Consider the following 18,113-nt stretch of genomic DNA (forward strand, 5'->3'; position numbering starts at 1 on the left):
TGCAGGAAGCCCATGCGGCAATGTGGCTACAACAGAGATCTCAGTCTAAAGAGCTGGTCCCTTTGTAACCCCTATTGTGACAAGTCATTAGGTGAGAGCTGCCCCAGGGAAGGAACAGGGACTGGCTGTGAGCCCTCAGCGCCCACGCTCTGCTCCCAGCCACGGGGAAAATGAGCTCCTCTGTCTGGAGGGGGCGGGTGCCCACACACCCACTGCCCTTCCTTGGTCCTTCACTATTCCAAGGGATCAGACCCCTGGCGTTCCAATTTAGAACAGCAGGGACACACCTGCAGAAGCCCCTTGGGAGGCGACAAGTCCATTATGAGCTCAGCCCAGGAAGAGCAGAGTAAAAATGATGTCAATGCAAAAATATCACCATCTAGAAGCCATCTTTTGGGACCCTTCCCAAGGCTCCTTTGCACCCAGCTCTGGCCATGCCCCAGGCCCCTGCTGGACCGTGAGCTCCAAGGATGGGGCCTTTTCATGCCCAGCGGCTCAGCCAGTGTTTGGCAGAGCCCAAGCCCGGTGCGTGTTTGACGAAAGGATGAACGAAGGCTTTGGCTCTCAGCTCACAGAGCCACATCCAAAGGCTGAGTTTCTTTTTTTTTTTTTTTTGAGACAGAGTCTCACTATGTTGCCCGGGCTAGAGTGCCGTGGCATCAGCCTAGCTCACAGCAACCTCAAACTCCTGGGCTTAAGCAATCCTCCTGCCTCAGCCTCCCAAGTAGCTGGGACTACAAGCATGCGCCACCATGCCTGGCTAATTTTTAATATATATATTTTTAATTGTCTGGTTAATTTCTTTCTATTTTTTAGTAGAGACAGTGTCTCGCTCTTGCTGAGGCTGGTCTTGAACTCCTGACCTCGAGCGATCCTCCTGCCTCAGCCTCTCAGAGTGCTAGGATTACAGGCGTGAGCCACTGCGCTCAGCCTACAAGGCTGAGTTTCTTTCCTCTATTTCTCACTAGGTTCCCTGCGCCCTCCCAGCTTTCCTTCTGTTTTCATGACTCTCAGGGCCCTAGAACTCAGTGATTTCTTTCATGTCACCCACAGTGATTGGGAGAGCTCCTTGGCTGACTCATGGGCCGGATAACTGATTAACCCCCAAGAAAAGCCCCCCTCCCCCTGTACCTCTCCCCCCAGCCCCCTGCTCACTTCTGTGGTGAGGAAGGTGGCGCTTTTTCCTCTGCCTACACTAGTGGAAGCTTCTGGAAGGAAGAGGAGGCACTGCCCCGAGCATGCAACCCCGAAGGGCCAAGCTTTACCTGGGACCTTAGAGGGCTGTGCTCATAATGGAAATCTCCAGAGAGGCTGGGGGCACGCCCTGGGGAGCAGATATTTTCCTGCTTTCACGCATTCCTTTAGCAAATGTTCCTGGCACACCTGCTACGGGCGGCAGGTCCCTGCCCCGTAGGACCACGGAGCCCAGTGCAGCCCTGTGTTAAATTCTTCATGGGGGAGGTGGAAGCTGCGGCCTAGAGACAAAGCGCCTAACACGACTGGGACTTCTTTGGGGTGGGGATTGGGGGCCAGCAAAGGCTTAGCGGAGGAGGGGTCAGCCAAGCTGAGACTGAAGGAGAAGGAGGAATTGGGGGGGATAGGGTGGGGTTGAGAGTGCAGGGAAGAGTCCAGGCTTGGGGAACAGCACCTGCAAAGGCCACAGGTAGACAAGGGCCTCAGAGCTGCAGGGAAGGCGCACATCCTGTCTGGCCCAAACGCAGAGTGGTGGGGAAGCCAAGGGACTGATGGGGACAGAGGAGACGGGTGGGCAGGGCTTGAGAACGGAACAAACAGCGGGCACCAGACCAAGACTGAGACCGCCAAGACCCCCAAGACCAGGGGTGTCCCCAGGAAGAACTGGGTTCTCAGAAGTGAGTAAATTATCAGCTGAGACAAAGCCAAGAGCAGCCCCTTAGGGAACTGCCCAGGGCAGTGCCCACCCTCCCCCAGCCCCAGGAAGGGAGGCCCGGCAGCAGCTGCGGCGGCAGCAGGGGGCCTGCCGTCCAGACAGCCTCCCCGAGGCCAGCACGGCGGGGGCTTCCTCGCCCCTGCAGGTCTTTCTTTGCCCTCACGGCGCCTCTCAGGTGGGCCTCTAGCCACTTCCCCCACACTTGCCTCCTGCCCTGCTTGGCTGTTCTCCGTGGCCCCCTCACCATCCTCACTCAGCATGTTCCTGACTCCCTGCGTGTGGCCCGTCTCACCCTCACATCTTGCCTGTTTTGTTCACCGCTGTATCCTGGGAGCCCAGATGCTGGACACAGAGCAGGTGCTCAGTAAATATTTACAGAGTGAAGAACTGCTAACAACAGCTCCTATTTAATACTTAAACGCGTGCCAGATTCTGCCTTCACACCTCCTCTTGTTCACCCTCCCCTTGTTCATCCTCCATTTCAAGGATGAGCAAACTGAGGCTGGGGACCTGGAGAAGGTTGTTCTGAGTACTCATCCACTACGTGGCAGAGCTGGGATTCAAACCCTTAGATTTGGTATCTAAAATCGGTGTAACTGAGTTCCCTCAGGAAAATGGCTTTAGCGTGTCCAAGAATAGACAACATCTAAGCAGGGCATGTATTTTTACACCCCTCCCCACCATGTGCACAAGCACACATTTCACAAACCAATTCCAACAACCCCACGTTCAGATCTGGAGGGCAGATTTGCTGAAGTGGTGGCGTTGATTGTTATTGGCAGCAAGTTCCAACTCTCAGACGTGGGTCATGACTCTGTTGGCCAATCTGTTGGGTGGGACTCCTGGAAATGGAGATGTGCTTTCCCACAGCCGGTGCGGGGTGGCTCCCAGGCTAGCCCAGGAAGCCTGTGAACTCCCAAGTCCCTCCTGAGTTCAAAACTGAGCCTCAATGCCAAGAATCCGGGAGAGCCAGATGGGAGGCTGCCTGTGGGGGAGCTGGCAGAGGAAACGTGCTCTCTCCCCGGGATCCCACTCGCACGGCCATGGCCGTGTCCAGGTTTCTTATTGGTGCCATGCATAGGCAACATGGACAGAGAGCGGGACACTGACTAAGGCCCTGTGTCATCTCACTCCCTGGCCACCCCACGAGGGTGCAAGGGGTCCTCATACTCTCATCTCAAGGATGGGGTCCTGGCCGGGCGCGGTGGCTCACGCCTGTAATCCTAGCACTCTGGGAGGCCGAGGCGGGAGGATCGCTTGAGCTCAGGAGTTCGAGACCAGCCTGAGCAAGAGCGAGACCCCGTCTCTACTAGAAATAGAAAGAAATTATATGGACAACTAAAAATATATATAGAAAAAATTAGCCGGGCATGGTGGCGCATGCCTGTAGTCCCAGCTACTTGGGAGGCTGAGGCAGGAGGATCCCTTGAGCCCAGGAGTTGGAGGTTGCAGTGAGCAATGATGACGCCACTGCCCTCTACCCAGGGCGACAGAGTGAGACTCTGTCTCAACAACAACAATAAAAAAGGATGGGGTCCTGAGGCATCTCGGGCTCCAGGTAGACTCCAGTCCACAACACCAGGCCCAGTTGTCTCTGTCCACCACTAGTTTGGAAAGATTGTTGTCGAGAGAGGGTGAGAAGCTGTTGGCCAGGCCAGTGTCCGTCTTGAGCTCCAGGTGCATCTCTTGCATCTCTTGCAAACCGCTCCGAAGTTGCACCTCCCAGCATGTTGGTCCGAGTGAGGAGCAGTCAGATTTCATCACAGGCCGCCACCCCTTCCCGTCAGACAAAGTTTAGAAGTTTTGAGCCACTCTTTGCTGGTTTCTTTGGGGGAGAAAAGGATGATACAGATGACTGTATCTTTCACTTCCCAGACCTCATGCAGTTCACTTTTAGGATTTGGAAATTTTATTAAATCCCTCAGTCCAGCGTCTTTCTACATTTTCTGTGGTTTAACTCCCCCTGGGTCTTTTTGCTTAGTTTTTGGCTTTTTTTTTCTTTCTCTCTTTAAACCTGAGAGGTTTTTTCCTCCATTGTTTCTTAAATGAACCAAGTACCAACATTTCTAACATTCACTACAGGCCTTGAACACTCAGACAGCAAATGCATAATGACCCGCATGCAGGGGCTCTCTCTGTCTGCCCGAGCCCCCAGCATGAACCGGGGTTCTCGTTCCACTCATCTTCCCTTTCCTTAAAAGACTGCCCTCTGCAATCCAGCCTCCGGGGTGTTGGCTCAGGCTGGTCCCTTGAGAGAAGGCCTTTCCTTCCCACCCACCTGTCCACACTGGTACCTTTTTCATTGCCCAGGACAAGTCTCCCTGGTCCACGAAGTCTTTTCTGACCACTGCATCCTGAGGACGTTCACTCTCCTCCTGCCTCCTGAAGGATTATCGTCTGCTTCAACAATCTGGTAGCTAAATTTGACCCTCTATAATTATCTTGAAAAAGACTCTAAATTAATTGTAAAGAAACGAATATGTATTTTAGAAAAAATAACTACCCCACCCCCACCCACCCCCACGTTAGCCCATTATATATCTGGTTGGGACTCTGGGCTATTCCCGCTTCATGCCTTCACGTGCATGCAAATGGGCTGCAACTGTCCTAGCCAGTGAGTCCTGGGCTTACCGAGCGTGCAGCTGTGCAGGCCCCTGTCCATCCCTGCTTGAGTCCTACCTGCCAAGGCTCCAGAACGTTCTAAAGCATCGCTGGTGTAGTGGCGCATTGGACACAGCCCCCAGAGGCCTGCAGAGCAGGGCCCCACCTCCTTTTCACAGGTGAAGGCACTGAGAAGTTAATGGGAGTCACCTCAGGTCACAGCTAGGAAGAAAGAGAGTGAAATTGGAACTTGGGTCTTCTGACATGCCCAGCTGTTCTGGGAAAAATGCTGAGGACACTTGACTTCCCTAAACCTCACTCCCCGAGTGCCCGTCTCTGCAGAGCTGAGGTTAGCTTGCAGCATGTTGCAATCCCTCGCCACTCGCCAAGCAGCCAAGCCTGGGGTCCCATCTGTGGCCTGACATGTGTCCTCAGTGGCAGCCGCTTGAAACACACCTGGGGTTCAGTGTCTGCTGGGGTGAGTCATAAACCATCCGCCAGCTGTCACCTCACCTTTAGTGCAGGTCCGTGGGAAGCTTGTTTTCTTTGGCTGACATTAAACAGCTACCTCTGACATGTGGTTGGACGCAGGGCATACATGGCGTCAAAGGCAAATAGACACGCAGGGAAAATAGATTTGCAGAATGCAAAGGCTCCAGGGGGCCAAGAGCCAGCTTCTCCTTACAAACAAAGCTCCCGTGGCGGTCAGGGATGTCCCCTGCTTCAAGGAGACAGATGGGACAGATGCTGGTAAACTCATCTCGGTGACTTGGGGGAGCAGCAGCAACGCCTGGCTGAGCTGCGTGGGTGTGACCCAGGGTGGCGGCGTGAGGGTCAGAGACCCTGAGCCTGAGCCTGAGCTCACACTTCTGTGAAACTCAGACCCGTCAGTCAGCACAGCCGCTCGGGGGCCTGTCCCTTCTGACACTCCATGCTGAAATCCCAACCGCAGTGGGCGGCGGGTATGCCTTGATGATTAATACCCAAAGCTTCATGCTGGTGTCACCACGCCCTCCAGGGACTTCTTTATTTCACTTTATTTCAACGCTGGGCAGTGTGTGGAGGAAGGTTCTTCAGGAGGACCCTGGGGAGCGTGGCAAGGCTTTGGGCACCAGCCAGGGCCCCCGGGCCCGCTCTAGCAAGAGCCTCCCCAGGGGCCACCCAAAATGGCGCCAGGTCCTTTAAGAACACCAGTTTCTTTTCAGTTACTATTACATATTGATTTCAACGTATTTTCGGATATACTGAGCACATCAAACTCATGATTTCATGCATTTTGTTATTTATGAGAAGGCTGAACACTTTTTAAAGTGAGTTGATTAAAGGCACTCGAAACTTTTAAGCAAATAATAAACAGGCCACAAGTGGACATGGCAAAACTCTGATGGAGGAGCTTGAACATTTGGAGTTTGGGAAACACTGCTTTCTTGGAGAATCCAACATTCATGCCAAAAACGTCAACTGAGCCTAGCTCCAGCCGGGCAGATGGTTAGAGAGAGCTCTCTGAAACCACGGAAGCCCATTGCCAAGCTTCCAACATGTGTGAAACCTAGATTGGTATGGTAAGCAGAGGGAGAGGGTTTTTTGTATTGATTTGTTATAACTAGGATCATATCACGCTGGGCCCTGGGGCAGAGATGAAAAGCTGCCTCCAAGTGGGGTGATCACAACCAGTGTATCTACTGGAATCTGAAATGGCAGGGAGGGACTGACGAATGGAACTGAGATGAGGTGGGTTGTCAGTCTTTCAGCTCGTTAGAATATTGGGGAAAAAAGAAGAAGAAAGAAAAAAATCACAGTTCTTTGTATATCTTTGTACAGAATAGATCTATGGTATTTTCTGAGCTTCTTGCTGAAGAATATGGTGTTTAGATAGCTATAGTGATAGTGTATATATACGTTGTTTTGTTTGGCCTTATTGACCAACCATTAATCCACTTGGGCTTTTATGGAAAGCGGATCAGGTACAGAGTCCTCACATGGGGTGTGAATTAGAGTCACCTAGGAAGCTTGTTAAAATGCAGATTCCTGGGCAGGAATTCCTCCTAGGATTCTGATCCAGCTGGTCTGGGATGGGCCTGGGCATCTGCATTTTAACCAGGTCTTTAGGTTGGCTGAGAAAGGGGTTCCTGGACCTCACTTTGAGAAACCTTGATATGTAGGGGATAAACATGACTCAGACGTGGAGTCCACCCTAGGAATCTAAGGGAGGGAGATGAGATGCCTACAATAAGTCACCAGGCAGAAAGGATCCAGTACGGTAGGAAAGCACGAAATAAAGTGCAAGAGAGCTCCAAGGAGGGCAAGCAAAACTGCTCCAAATAACACGTGCCTTGTGCATCGCTCTGATTATAAGCTTCATTATTTTGTGTCCTTGACCAGCAGAGAGCCATTTCAGGGTGGGATCTGGGCCGTGGTCATCTTCCAGCCCGGTGTCCAGCACAGAACTAGGACTGCAGTGGGATGGATCCCTGGCTCTCTGGATAGATGGACGGGTGGAAGGAAGAAGGAAGGGAGGGAAAGGAATTCTTTCCAAGGATGGTGTCTTCTTTTTAAAAGGCATTTGTTAATCTGTAAATCTCTGTGAGATGCACGAGGGGTTTTGCTTTAAGGTGGGTGAGGGGGAAGCGTCTTTCCTCGTGCTCATCCCTCTCCCCACCACCCACAGCCTCGGGTGCTACGGCTTGACTCTGTGCTCCTGAAGATGCCACATTTTTGTGTGTTGTATTCCAACCTACCTTGAATTATTTATTCATAGTGTTACTTCTAAATCTGGCCAAAGATTCATTTCAATGATGTAGGAGCTTATCTCTCATTTTGGTGAAGGGTAGTGGGAAAAAAAATCCTCCTTACTTGTCTTGATTGTTAGAAGTTAGATGCTGGTAGCAAGAACTGGTGATCTTTTGAGACTATGTGGCTATTTGTGAGGAGCTGCTTAAACCAAACAGAATCTCCCCATATCCTGCCTTCTCTGCTTAGCAACAGAATCAAGGGAGGCTCTGAGGGATCCTTTGAAGACAGGCTTTGAGTGGCTAAGGCAGGAGGAAGAAGAGCTGGAACATCTTCTCACTGTGGCTTTGATTCCCCATCACTCGCTGCTCCTCCTAGAGTGCCCATGTGCTACGGTTCAAAGTGTTGGTGGTATTTGGAGGTGGGATCTTTGGGAAGTATTTAGGATTAGATAAGGTCATCAGAGTGGGGCCCCTGTGATGGGTCTGGTGGCTTTATAAAAAGAGGAAGAGAGACCTGAGATGGCACACTCTTGTCCTCTGTGTGATGCCATGTTATGACACAGCAAGAAGGCCCTCACCAGGTGCCAGCACCATGCTCTTGGAATTCCCAGCCTCCAGAACTGTGAGCTAAATAAACTTGCTTTCTTTATAAATTACTCAGTCTGTGGTATTCTGTTACAGCAACAGAAAACAGACTAATACAGACTAAGACACCATGGTATACATTCACCTAAGGAAGGAAAATTAGACCCATGTGTTAGAACAATCTGGAGACTCCCTCTGAGAGGATCAGAACTGCTAAGGTCAGGGTTTCCTTAAGGACTTCACACACTTGCTCCATGGGCTGGAGCAGGACTTGATCTTCCTTTGTCCAGGTATCTCTTTCCTCACCAAACTACAGCCCTGGCTCAGGGCTTTGATAGTGGGTGGTCTGGTTCCAGCCCTGACCCATCACTCACCATCAGCACAGGGACTTTGGGCAAAATTTTGTCTTTTCTGGGCATCGGTTTCCTCCTCTGTACCCAGGGCTGTTGGGAGGATTAATGGACTAATGCATGTGAAATGCATCTGATGAGCTCTGACAGATGTCAACTACCACTGCTCTGGAAGACATTTCATCTTCATTAATTTACATGTATTTCTTCTTATTTAATCTTCCAAGGACATAGAGAACACTTATTTTTTTCACGCGTTCTTTACTAAATGATCAGCAAGCAACTGTGAGGTGCCAGGCTCTGTACTAGGTGCTACCGAAGTATGACTGATAGTAGATCCTACCATAGAATGCCCTGGAACCATGGCAGAGGACCAGCTAGAGAGCAAGGCCCACCATAGGGGGGCACAAGTGCCAATAGGGCTCTTGACCTTCATTGTGCCCTGGATGAGTGGGTGGTGTAGTGAGGTGTTGGAACCCTTTTCAGAACAATGCTTTTAAAAGCATAAGATTACAAAGGAACCAATCATATTGAAAATACAACCAAACATATTGAAACATTTTGAAAAATGAATTTGTGATTAAGTAGTAGGTATGTTTTTTAATGGACACAGCAAATAAGATCTAGCAGCAGGTTTAATAAAGTATTCTATTTTATTTTTTCGAAATATTTTTTTCTGTTCTCTTTCCATCTTATTTTCTTCAGGGACTCCAAATACATGTATATTAGGCTGCCCAGTGTCCCACAGCTCACTGATGCTCTGTTTGCTCTTTTCTGTGTTTTTTTTTTTTTTCTCTGTGACTTTTTTCTGTGTTTCAATTTGGATAGTTTCTCTTGCTGTATGTGTCTTCAGTCTCACTAATCTTTTCCACTGCAGTGTCTAATCTGCTGTTAATTCCACCCAGTGTGTTTTTCATTGCAGATGTATTTTTTATTTCTAGAAATTTGATTTGGGTCATTTTTATATCTTCCATATTGCTGAAAAATCCTTATGCTTTCCTTTCCTTTTAGACATATGGAATCCATTTTCAATAGCTGTTTTAATGTCCTTGTCTACTGATTCTATCATCTGTGTTTTCTTCTGGGTCTATTTCTATTGCATAATTTTTCTCCTCAGTATGGATTACATTTACCTGCTGCTTTGCACAGCTGGGCTTTTTGATTGGATACCATACATTGTGAATTTGACAGACACACTGGGTGGTGATTTTTTTGGTTTTGTTTTGTTTTGTATTCTTTTAAATATTTTTGGGCCTTGTTCTGGTGCACAATTAGAAACAGTTCAATCTTTTTAATCAAAGGTCAGCAAACTATAGCCCATAGGCCAAATTTGGCTCCTCATCTGTTTTTGTATGGCTCATGTGCCAAGAATGATTTATACATTTTTAATTGGTTGAACATATCAAAAGAATAATATTTTGTGGTATGGGAAAATTAAATTAAGAATTCAGTATCTGCAAAGTTTTGTTGAACAGTCACTCATCATTTACGTGCTGTCTATGGCTGCTTTCATGTTACCAAAACACAGTCAAATTGCTGAAAGAGACTGCACATCCCACAGAGCTAAGAATATTCACTCTCTGGCCCTTCGCACACACAGTTTGCCGGCCCCTGCTTTTAAGGCTTATCTTTCAGCATTGTTAAGCAGCACAGGAGCATCCTTTAGGGCTAATTTTGTCCCCCTCTATCTGATATCTTCATGAATTATGTTTTCCGCTCTGGCTGGTGGGAAAGGGAACTACCCGTGGGCCTGTGCGAGCTCCAGTTTTTGTTCTTTCTCATCCTCTGGCTGGTTCTTTCCCAGCTTCAGGTAGTTTCCTCGCAGGCAAATGCTGCTGATGACTCAGCTGAAGACTCCAGTGGAACCCTCTGTGCATCTCCAGGGCTCGCTCTCTGAGGACTCTGCCCTGCCAATGCCAGCTGCTTGGCCTCCTGAGTCCCCAGCTCTGTCGACTCAACACAGACAGACCAGCGGGCTGCACGTGCTTCTCCCTCTCTTGACGGTGGCCTGGGAACTTTCCAGGCAGTAAGTGATCACGGGGCTCAGTGGGTTTGTTTCCCTTCTCCTAGGGACCATTGTGCTGTGCTGCCTGTTGTCTAATGTCTGAAACCCATTATTTCATAAATGTCATCTGGATTTTTAGTTGTTAAAGGTGGGAGGGTAAATCTGATTTCTATTAGTCCATAATTGCCAGAAGCAAACTATTAATAAGTACAATATTTCAAAAGAAGAGGTGAGTGTAAATTTATTTTTATATAGCAACAGTAATGCAATATGAAAATAGTTATAATCTTTGTTAGTGATAAAGTCACAAGTACTGCTAATTCTACTGCAGTTTGTTGCCTACATTCGTAATTGTAGGAAATGCTAAATTCCAATTACAGGTTATTAAAGATGAAATTTTCTTCCACACCAATTTATAAACCTCCTGAATTTTATCCATAGCCCTCTGGGGGTTTGTCCATGGACCCCTGAATAAGACCCTCTGTGCTAAGGTGCTAATAGTAATTTTTTTCTTCTGAGTATCCAAGACTCTTTCATGGCATTTATTGTTAATTGCCTTGTGGCGAATTGCTTATATAGTCTCATATTCTGTACAAAAGAAGCCTCAGTTTTTTTCTCAGTGGGCAAAAACATCCCAGTTCTTTTCAGCATAGTATCTCTGTTTCACCATCCCTAAATAGCCCTTGTTTATGTTATTTGCTGGACTGATCAGTGTCTCCACATTCTTTGTGAACTGCAGTCACCATAATTAGCCTAAAAACTCAGCTCAGGACCTCATGCCGAGCCTGATGGCCCGAGTCTTCCTGTCTCTGCACGACAATTTTCCCGTACATTCCTGTAGCACGCCGATTTCTTAACAGCACTGCACTTCTGGTTTGCATTCTGTTTATGACAAAAAATGATATTTGAGTTGCTTCCTTTCATAATTATATCTTACTTTTTGTTTTTGTTTTGAAACCAATTCTCTATTTGTTCATTAAAAAAAATCCCCACTAAATGTTCTTTTCTTCGGTCATAAATGTTTGTGATCTTGATCTAAGTTTGGGTCATTCTGTCATCCACAAAAATCCTGGATTTTCTGAGGCTTGAATAGAATTCTTATTTCACTCTAATCATGAAGATTAAGATTGAAAATCTCTTCCCAGAAGACTGATAGGGATGTGTTTACCGGCTAAAATTGGGGCCACCGATAGCTCTCACAGGTTCTACTCACGTCAAATGTGACCCTGAGGAAAGCTCTCCCCTGCCTGTCCTGTAAACCAGTCCTCCTTCCAGCATGTGTGTGTCATTATACAACACAAAATTCACCTCTTTTAAGTATTGGATTCAATGAGTCTTAGTAAATTTGGAGCTGTGCAACCTTCATCACAATCCGATTTCCCTTACTCCAGCGTGGTCCCTTGTGCATTTGATGGCCACCACTAATCTTTCTGTCCCGACAGATTTCTTTTCTGGACATTTCATATAAGTGGATTCACAGCCTCCGAGATCTTTGTGACTGGCCTCTCACCTGTTGTAGTGTTCAGCCGTGTCACGGCATGTCTCAGTAAGGGCTTCATTCCCACTCACACAAACAGAGAGTAGGAGGGTGGCTTCCAGAGGCAGGAAAGCGGGTGCTGGGGAACAGGGGGGGATGCTAGTCAACAGGTACAAACTTTCAGTTACGAGACGAATAAGTTCTGGAGACCTAATGTATAGCATGGTAACTATAGTTAATGGTAATATATTGTACACTTGAAATTTGCTTAGAGTAGATCGTAAGTATTCTCAACACATAATACACATACACACAAAGCGTTTTTTAAAAAGTACTTCATTCCTTTTCATTGTCAAGTAGTCTTCCATTGTATGGATTTACCACATTTTGTTTACCCATTCACCAGTTGGATATTTAGATTGTTTCCATTGTTTTTGCTATTATAAATCACATTAAGATTTATACATGAGACTTTGTATGGACATACATTTTTAATTCTCTTGGGTAATACTTAGGAATGGAATTACTGGGTTGTGTGTTAAGTTTACGTTTAACATTTTTAAAAAAACAATCAAACTGTTTTGAAAGTGACTGCATCAATTTGCACCTTCACTAGCAATGTTTGAGGGTTCCTGCTCCCCCTCAGTTTTTTACCTGCCTTCTCAGAGCAGTTATCCTACCCACCTCCACAAAGTCGTAACACCTAGAAGACAGATTTCCAAAACATAACAGACCCCATACAGTTGGGGAACCACTTTTGCGGGTCACCCCACCCCATCTCCCAACCAGGTTTCACAAACTTTTTATTCTCTTGTTTTGAATCTTGTTACCTTATTTACTAAAACACAGTTTTTGTTTACTCAATAATTTTCCTGTATTTCTTTTCTTTGGGCTCCTGTCCCCTAGACATGGTGCCCATATAAGTTTAGTTTTCTTTCATGTAGTTTTTTTTTTTTTTTTTTTTGAGACAGAGTCTCACTCCATTGCCCAGGCTAGAGTGCTGTGGTGGTGTCAGCCTAGCTCACAGCATCCCCCAACTCCTGGGCTCAAGGGATCCTCCTACCCCAGCCTTCCGAGTAGCCGGGACTACAGGTGTGCACCACCATGCCTAGCTAATTTTTTCTATTTTAGTAGAGACCAGCTCTCCCTCTTGCTCAGGCTGGTCTTGAACTCCTAACCTCAAGCAATCCTCCTGCCTCGGCCTCCCAGAGTGCTAGGGATTACAGGCGTGAGCCACCACGCTCAGCCAGAATTTAGTTTTACACACGTCTGTTTGCCCCAGCTAGACAAGCCCTTCAGAGGGGGACACTTTTGGGTCCTACAAGACTAGCACAAAACATGGCATAAAGATCTTAAAAATATTTATTGAGGCTGGGTGTGGTGGCTTATGTCTGTAACCCTAGCACTTTGGGAGGCTGAGGCAGGGGAATCACAAGAGCCCAGGAGTTTGATGTTGCAGTGAGCTACGATGACGCCACTGTACTCCAGCCTGGGTGACAGAGGGAGACCCTGTCCCCACACCCCCACAAAAAAATGTGTTGAGTAAATAGATGATGATTCATTTTTATTTTGTTTCTATTCCTTGTTTTTTTTTTCAGGTATATGTAACCATAAGAAATAGAAATAGAAATTGAAGATTCAATGTACACATTTGGTTCAAATATATACTAATTTCCACGTCAGCCTGTGTTCCTTTGAAGGGGGCATATACTAGCTAAGGGAACTACTCATGTCCAATGTGTCATGTGAAGTGTGACCATTGAAGAGATGATGACATGGGATATTATAGCTTTTACAGAAACTTTAGGGAACAGTCCAAGTCTTTCAATTTATATGGAAAATCTGAGGCCTGGGCCAGTGAAATGACTTGCCCAAGGTCACCTCTAAGTGCTAGTCAGTCCCAAGGGTTAGCTCTCCTCCTGGAAGAAACCCTGCTGTAAAGAGAGGGGTGCTGGAATGGTGGGAAGATAAGGGAGTGTTGCAGAGAGAGGAGGGGCAGGATCCTGAATGCCAGGCCCAATGGTCTTCTGTAGGAAAGGAAGACTTTTGGGTAGGATGTGAAATTACTCAATCAGTATTCTAGTATTAATAGATTAATATGGGATGGGCAAGATTAGAGTTAGGACACCAGCTGAGAATAGTCTAAGTGCAAAGCAAGAAGGGAGGGCCTGGTCTGGAGGAGAGTTCGCAGAGAGAACTAGGGAAGGGAGAATCACCCAGTTATGCAAAATGTCTGGATGACTGGAGTCTGCAAGCCTGGGAACCGGTGGTCTCAGTAACAGCAGCAAGGAAGACGGGATAGAAGTGCAGGTGTGCTGATCACGTAAGTGCCCTCTACGGCCCTGGGCAGAGCCTAGTGGGCCAGAGTGCTACCTGTGCCCTCACCGCTCTGTCCCAATATGGGCTTGACCACGCACAAGTGTGTGACCTTGGGCAAACGACTTGATGACTCTGTGCCTCAGATTCCTCATCTGTAAAAGAGTGGTAACAACTACCTCCTCAGGTTGGAGGGAGAATCAGATCAGGTGATACACTGAAGGCACTCAGAGCTGAGCCTGGTGCATAGCAAGCAATCAGTTCACACTAGCCTCGGTTCCTCGGTTCCTCTTTGTCATGTAATTTATCTCTGTCCTTGCAAAAAACTACAACTGGGGAGTGTCCAGCTGGAAGCAGTTCTCACTGCAGAAGCCGCTTCAAGCTGACACTCTATGCTTGAAGCTCTATATAACGAGAGAGAAATTATCTTATCTTTTGGAGTCTGTGGTAATATTTTAAACTTACTAGCTGAAAGTTTCTTAAGAGAATTAGCATTTTTTAAAAAATGCCACGTCCACACAATTGTCCAAGTCTTACATCAGTCATATCTGAAATATTATTTAGCTAAAATGTCTAGTGTGGTTTTCAAATGCCACTCATGGGACCTTGAGTAATCTCAGATAGGATTCTGGGGCTGTCCTGGGAAAAGGGGAGCTAGAACTCCCACCTCCTCTTTGGCTAGAACTGCTCCTCTTTAAGCTGTCATATATATCGAGTTTCTTCGTAAGAGATATATGATCTCATTTGAAGACAGATTTCCATTTTTTTTTAACTCCTGTAACAGAAATTTACTAAGTATGCCAGATTGAGAATAACAAACGATAAACCTTCAAAAATGAAAATATATTTTATATAAAACATCAAACTTTGAATGGCTAGACAAATTTATGAAACAGTTTCTGAAGACTAAAGAAGGACAAAGTTTCATAGGATATAAATACCATACCTTTTCAATGCAGTGCTGTTATTATTTTGCATTTTTCTAACTGGTATAGGTATCCACATCAATACTCCATAATTCTCTTTAGAAAGAGTTGGGAAAAATGAAAATTGCATCTTGGGCAAGCATTTCACGCTAGTCCCTATTTGTTTAGGAAACGAAGGATTTCACAAAAGAATCACATTCCATGAATAGTATGTCTGTTCTGCCTTAAATGTAATCATTTCCTCAGTACGGTCTGATTCAGATAAAACATCTTAGGAAATTCAAAATCACGTAGTTTGCAGACAACTGAATGTCATATTACTTTCTGAATTCCATGAAGATGTTTTCAAAATTAATTCTGCCATGTTAGAGTATGCTTTTAAACTCAGATATATGCCATTATTTCATGGCCTTTACTGCCATGGATGTCAAATTCAGTTATTTCCTATATTTTCATTAGACTCCATTTTTTGCTTACGTACGTACTCACTTATTTATTTACAAAAGCTTTGGTTTTTAAATGTGGGCTTTGAATATATTTTTAGATACTAAATAAGTCAACATGGAGGAGGAGAGTATGGGATTAAGAACAGAGACTCTGGGATATGCTACCCAGGTTCTGTTCCCAGTTCAGCCACTTCCTAGCTCCATGACTTTGCATGGGTGACTTCACTTCTCTGTGCCTCGTTTTCCTTATCTGTCAGGTGGAAATGATAACTGTGCCTCTCTCACTGGGCTGTGCAGATTATAGGAGTTGACATATATGTTAAGCACTTAGAATAGCACCTCGTACACAGTGAGTACTCAATAAATGTTAGCCATCATTAGCTATTCTTGATTTCCCAGTGTTGTCAGGGTATGCTTCATTTGGTTTAATGAAATAAACAGTCTAGTTGCTAAAATAGTCTAGATTGCTAAGGGAGACAACAAATTAGCACTCTTTACACAATTAGAATATAATTGAAGATATTCAACTTAAAGACCCTGCTGGTCATAAGTGCACAGACTCTCAGGGTTGACAGGACATGACAGAGCACCTTGTTCAACACCTTTGCTTTAAGGCCAAGGCCCAGGGGGTGAAGTCACTTGCAGAGAGCAGCCAGGATGAGGTTGCTTCAGTTGGTATTTCAGGCTCTTGGAGGGCTGTAGCAAAGTTTCCATTATGGACATCAATTATCACTGCACTGATAAGCCTATTATTGGAGCATTCTATGCCATTCAGAATGATAATAAAAACATTTAAATATTTGGAACTGTCAATATGCAAAGTAAATATAGGAAAGTAAACTGATTTTGCATTATAACCTAATGTTATTATTTACTATACTGATAGCAAATGTCTTGCAATTGGGGTGTTTGTATATGTTTTTATTTTAAATATCACTTGAAAGACAGTCCTTACTTAAAACTATTATAAAAATCAGGCTGATGTATTAAAAATAGAAAAGCCTGAACCTTTGGAACAGTTCAGGAGGTGCAGAGACGGGACACACTGCAGATAGTCAAAGTTTTATTTAACATTATAGAACGCCTAAAAATAAACAAAATAATTTGCTTGCATTTTTGTTGTGTAACTTAGAAAACTGTTTTCAATCACCTTTAAAACCATGAAGTTTACCCCAAACAAAGGACGCTCCGCAGCCAGTCCTTACTGCTTGGACAAGCACGGCTCTCACCGGCGGCTGGGGTAGGAGGTAGGCTGCTGACTCCCCCGCAGGCAGGGGGCTCTTCCCTACTCGAATTGACGGTGTTTCTTCTTGTTGTGGCTCTCGATTGCCCTTCTGAGTGCTTCATCCTGCATGAGATCTGACCTTTTTATATCCGTGTGGCTGCAGCCAATTTTAGGACAACTGCGAGGAAGAAAGAAAATCAAGTCAGTCCATTTAACTGCCTTGAGCATAAACTTCTTTCATATTTAAGTATTTAAGTTGGGGACATTTTACCAAAAAAGGAGTATGTGTTAAAAATCAGGAGTGATTTTATTCACTGAGTGCCTACTTGAGCCAGGCCCTGTCTAGGTGCTGGGGACACAAGCCATGCGTGAGCAGGGCCTACTTCATGGAGCTAGCTTGCTTTCTTCCTTTTTTTTTTGAGACTGGGTCTCGCTCTGTTGCTGTCGCCCTGGGTAGAGTGCAGTGGTGTTGTCCTAGCTCACTGCAACCTCTAACTCCTGGGCTCAAGCGATCCTCCTGCCTCAGCCTTCTGAGCAGCTGCGACTACAGGCGTGCACCATGCCTGGCTAATTGAGCTTACTTTCTAATGAGGGAGACAGGCAATCACTAACCAGATAAATGGTTGCTGTGAGTTCAGGTACATTAAGTGCTAGGCAGGCGATGAAGCAGAGGCCAGGAGAGAGCGTGCTGCGGTCAGAGCAAGCCCCACCAAGGAGGTCAGAGTGTGGCAACAAGTCTGCACGTGATCCAGGCTGAGGCAGCAGAGAGTGTAGATGCTGAAGAAGTCCAGCTTGGTGCTCTGGGATGAGAGCAAAGTGTGTGCGGCTGAAGTGACCCGGACAAGAGGGAGAGCAGCTGGAGGTGAGGTCAGAGGGCAAGGAGGGCTTTGGATTTTATGTTAAATATGAAGAGGCAACACAGGAGGGTTTTGAGCTAGTGGAGTGGTATGATTTGGTTTACACTTAAAACACTCCTCTGGCTGCTTAACGGAGCACACAGGCAGGGAGGCAAGAGCGGAGCAGGGAAACTAGTGTGGGGGTGCCCTCGGGGGTCTGGAAGAGGGACGAGGGCAGCTTGGCTGAGGGTGGTAGCAGTGATTAGCTTCAGGACTTACGGGTGGAGTGGATGTGGGGTGCAAAGGAAAGGGAGGAGCTGAGCTTCATTCAGAGGGTGTGGCCTGGGTAGATGGGCGGCCGGTGGTGCCCTTTATCGTGGCGGGAGCCAGGGGGCAGGGCCAGCCGGGGCATGGCCTCGGTGTCCTGATTGGCACTGTTCCCTCTGGAGAGTTCACCAGACCTCCCAGTGCAGAGATCGTGGGTTCTCTGGGACTAGGTGGAAAGGCTGCGGCTGAGTCACCCAGAAAGGGGTGGAACCGAAAGCCCTGGTTCTGTTTAGATGTGGTCTCCTCTGAAGGCGGTGGGCTGGATGAAGTTGCCTGACTGCTTCTCAGCGTGAACCAGGCTTTGGTAGAGCAGAGGCCCAGCATTTGGAGTCAGGCTGACCAAGGTCTAATTCTCTCTCTACCACCTACTTGCTGCCC

The 18,113-nt window shown here is 46.6% G+C and overlaps 1 protein-coding gene across 1 annotated transcript in view; it reads right to left on the reverse strand.

The window, feature by feature from the left end:
* Positions 1-16,393: 16,393 nt before the first annotated feature.
* NSMCE2 (NSE2 (MMS21) homolog, SMC5-SMC6 complex SUMO ligase) overlaps positions 16,394-18,113 on the reverse strand; it is a 209,717-nt gene continuing 207,997 nt past the window's right edge. Inside the window, exon 7 of the mRNA XM_045561475.1 lies at positions 16,394-16,750. Coding sequence (XP_045417431.1) covers positions 16,633-16,750 — 118 coding nt within the window. The 3' untranslated portion in view covers positions 16,394-16,632. The remainder of the gene's footprint in view (positions 16,751-18,113) is intronic.

This window comes from Lemur catta, chromosome 9 (genome assembly GCF_020740605.2).
Source record: "Lemur catta isolate mLemCat1 chromosome 9, mLemCat1.pri, whole genome shotgun sequence".
In the NCBI taxonomy this organism is placed as follows: Eukaryota; Metazoa; Chordata; class Mammalia; order Primates; family Lemuridae; genus Lemur; species Lemur catta.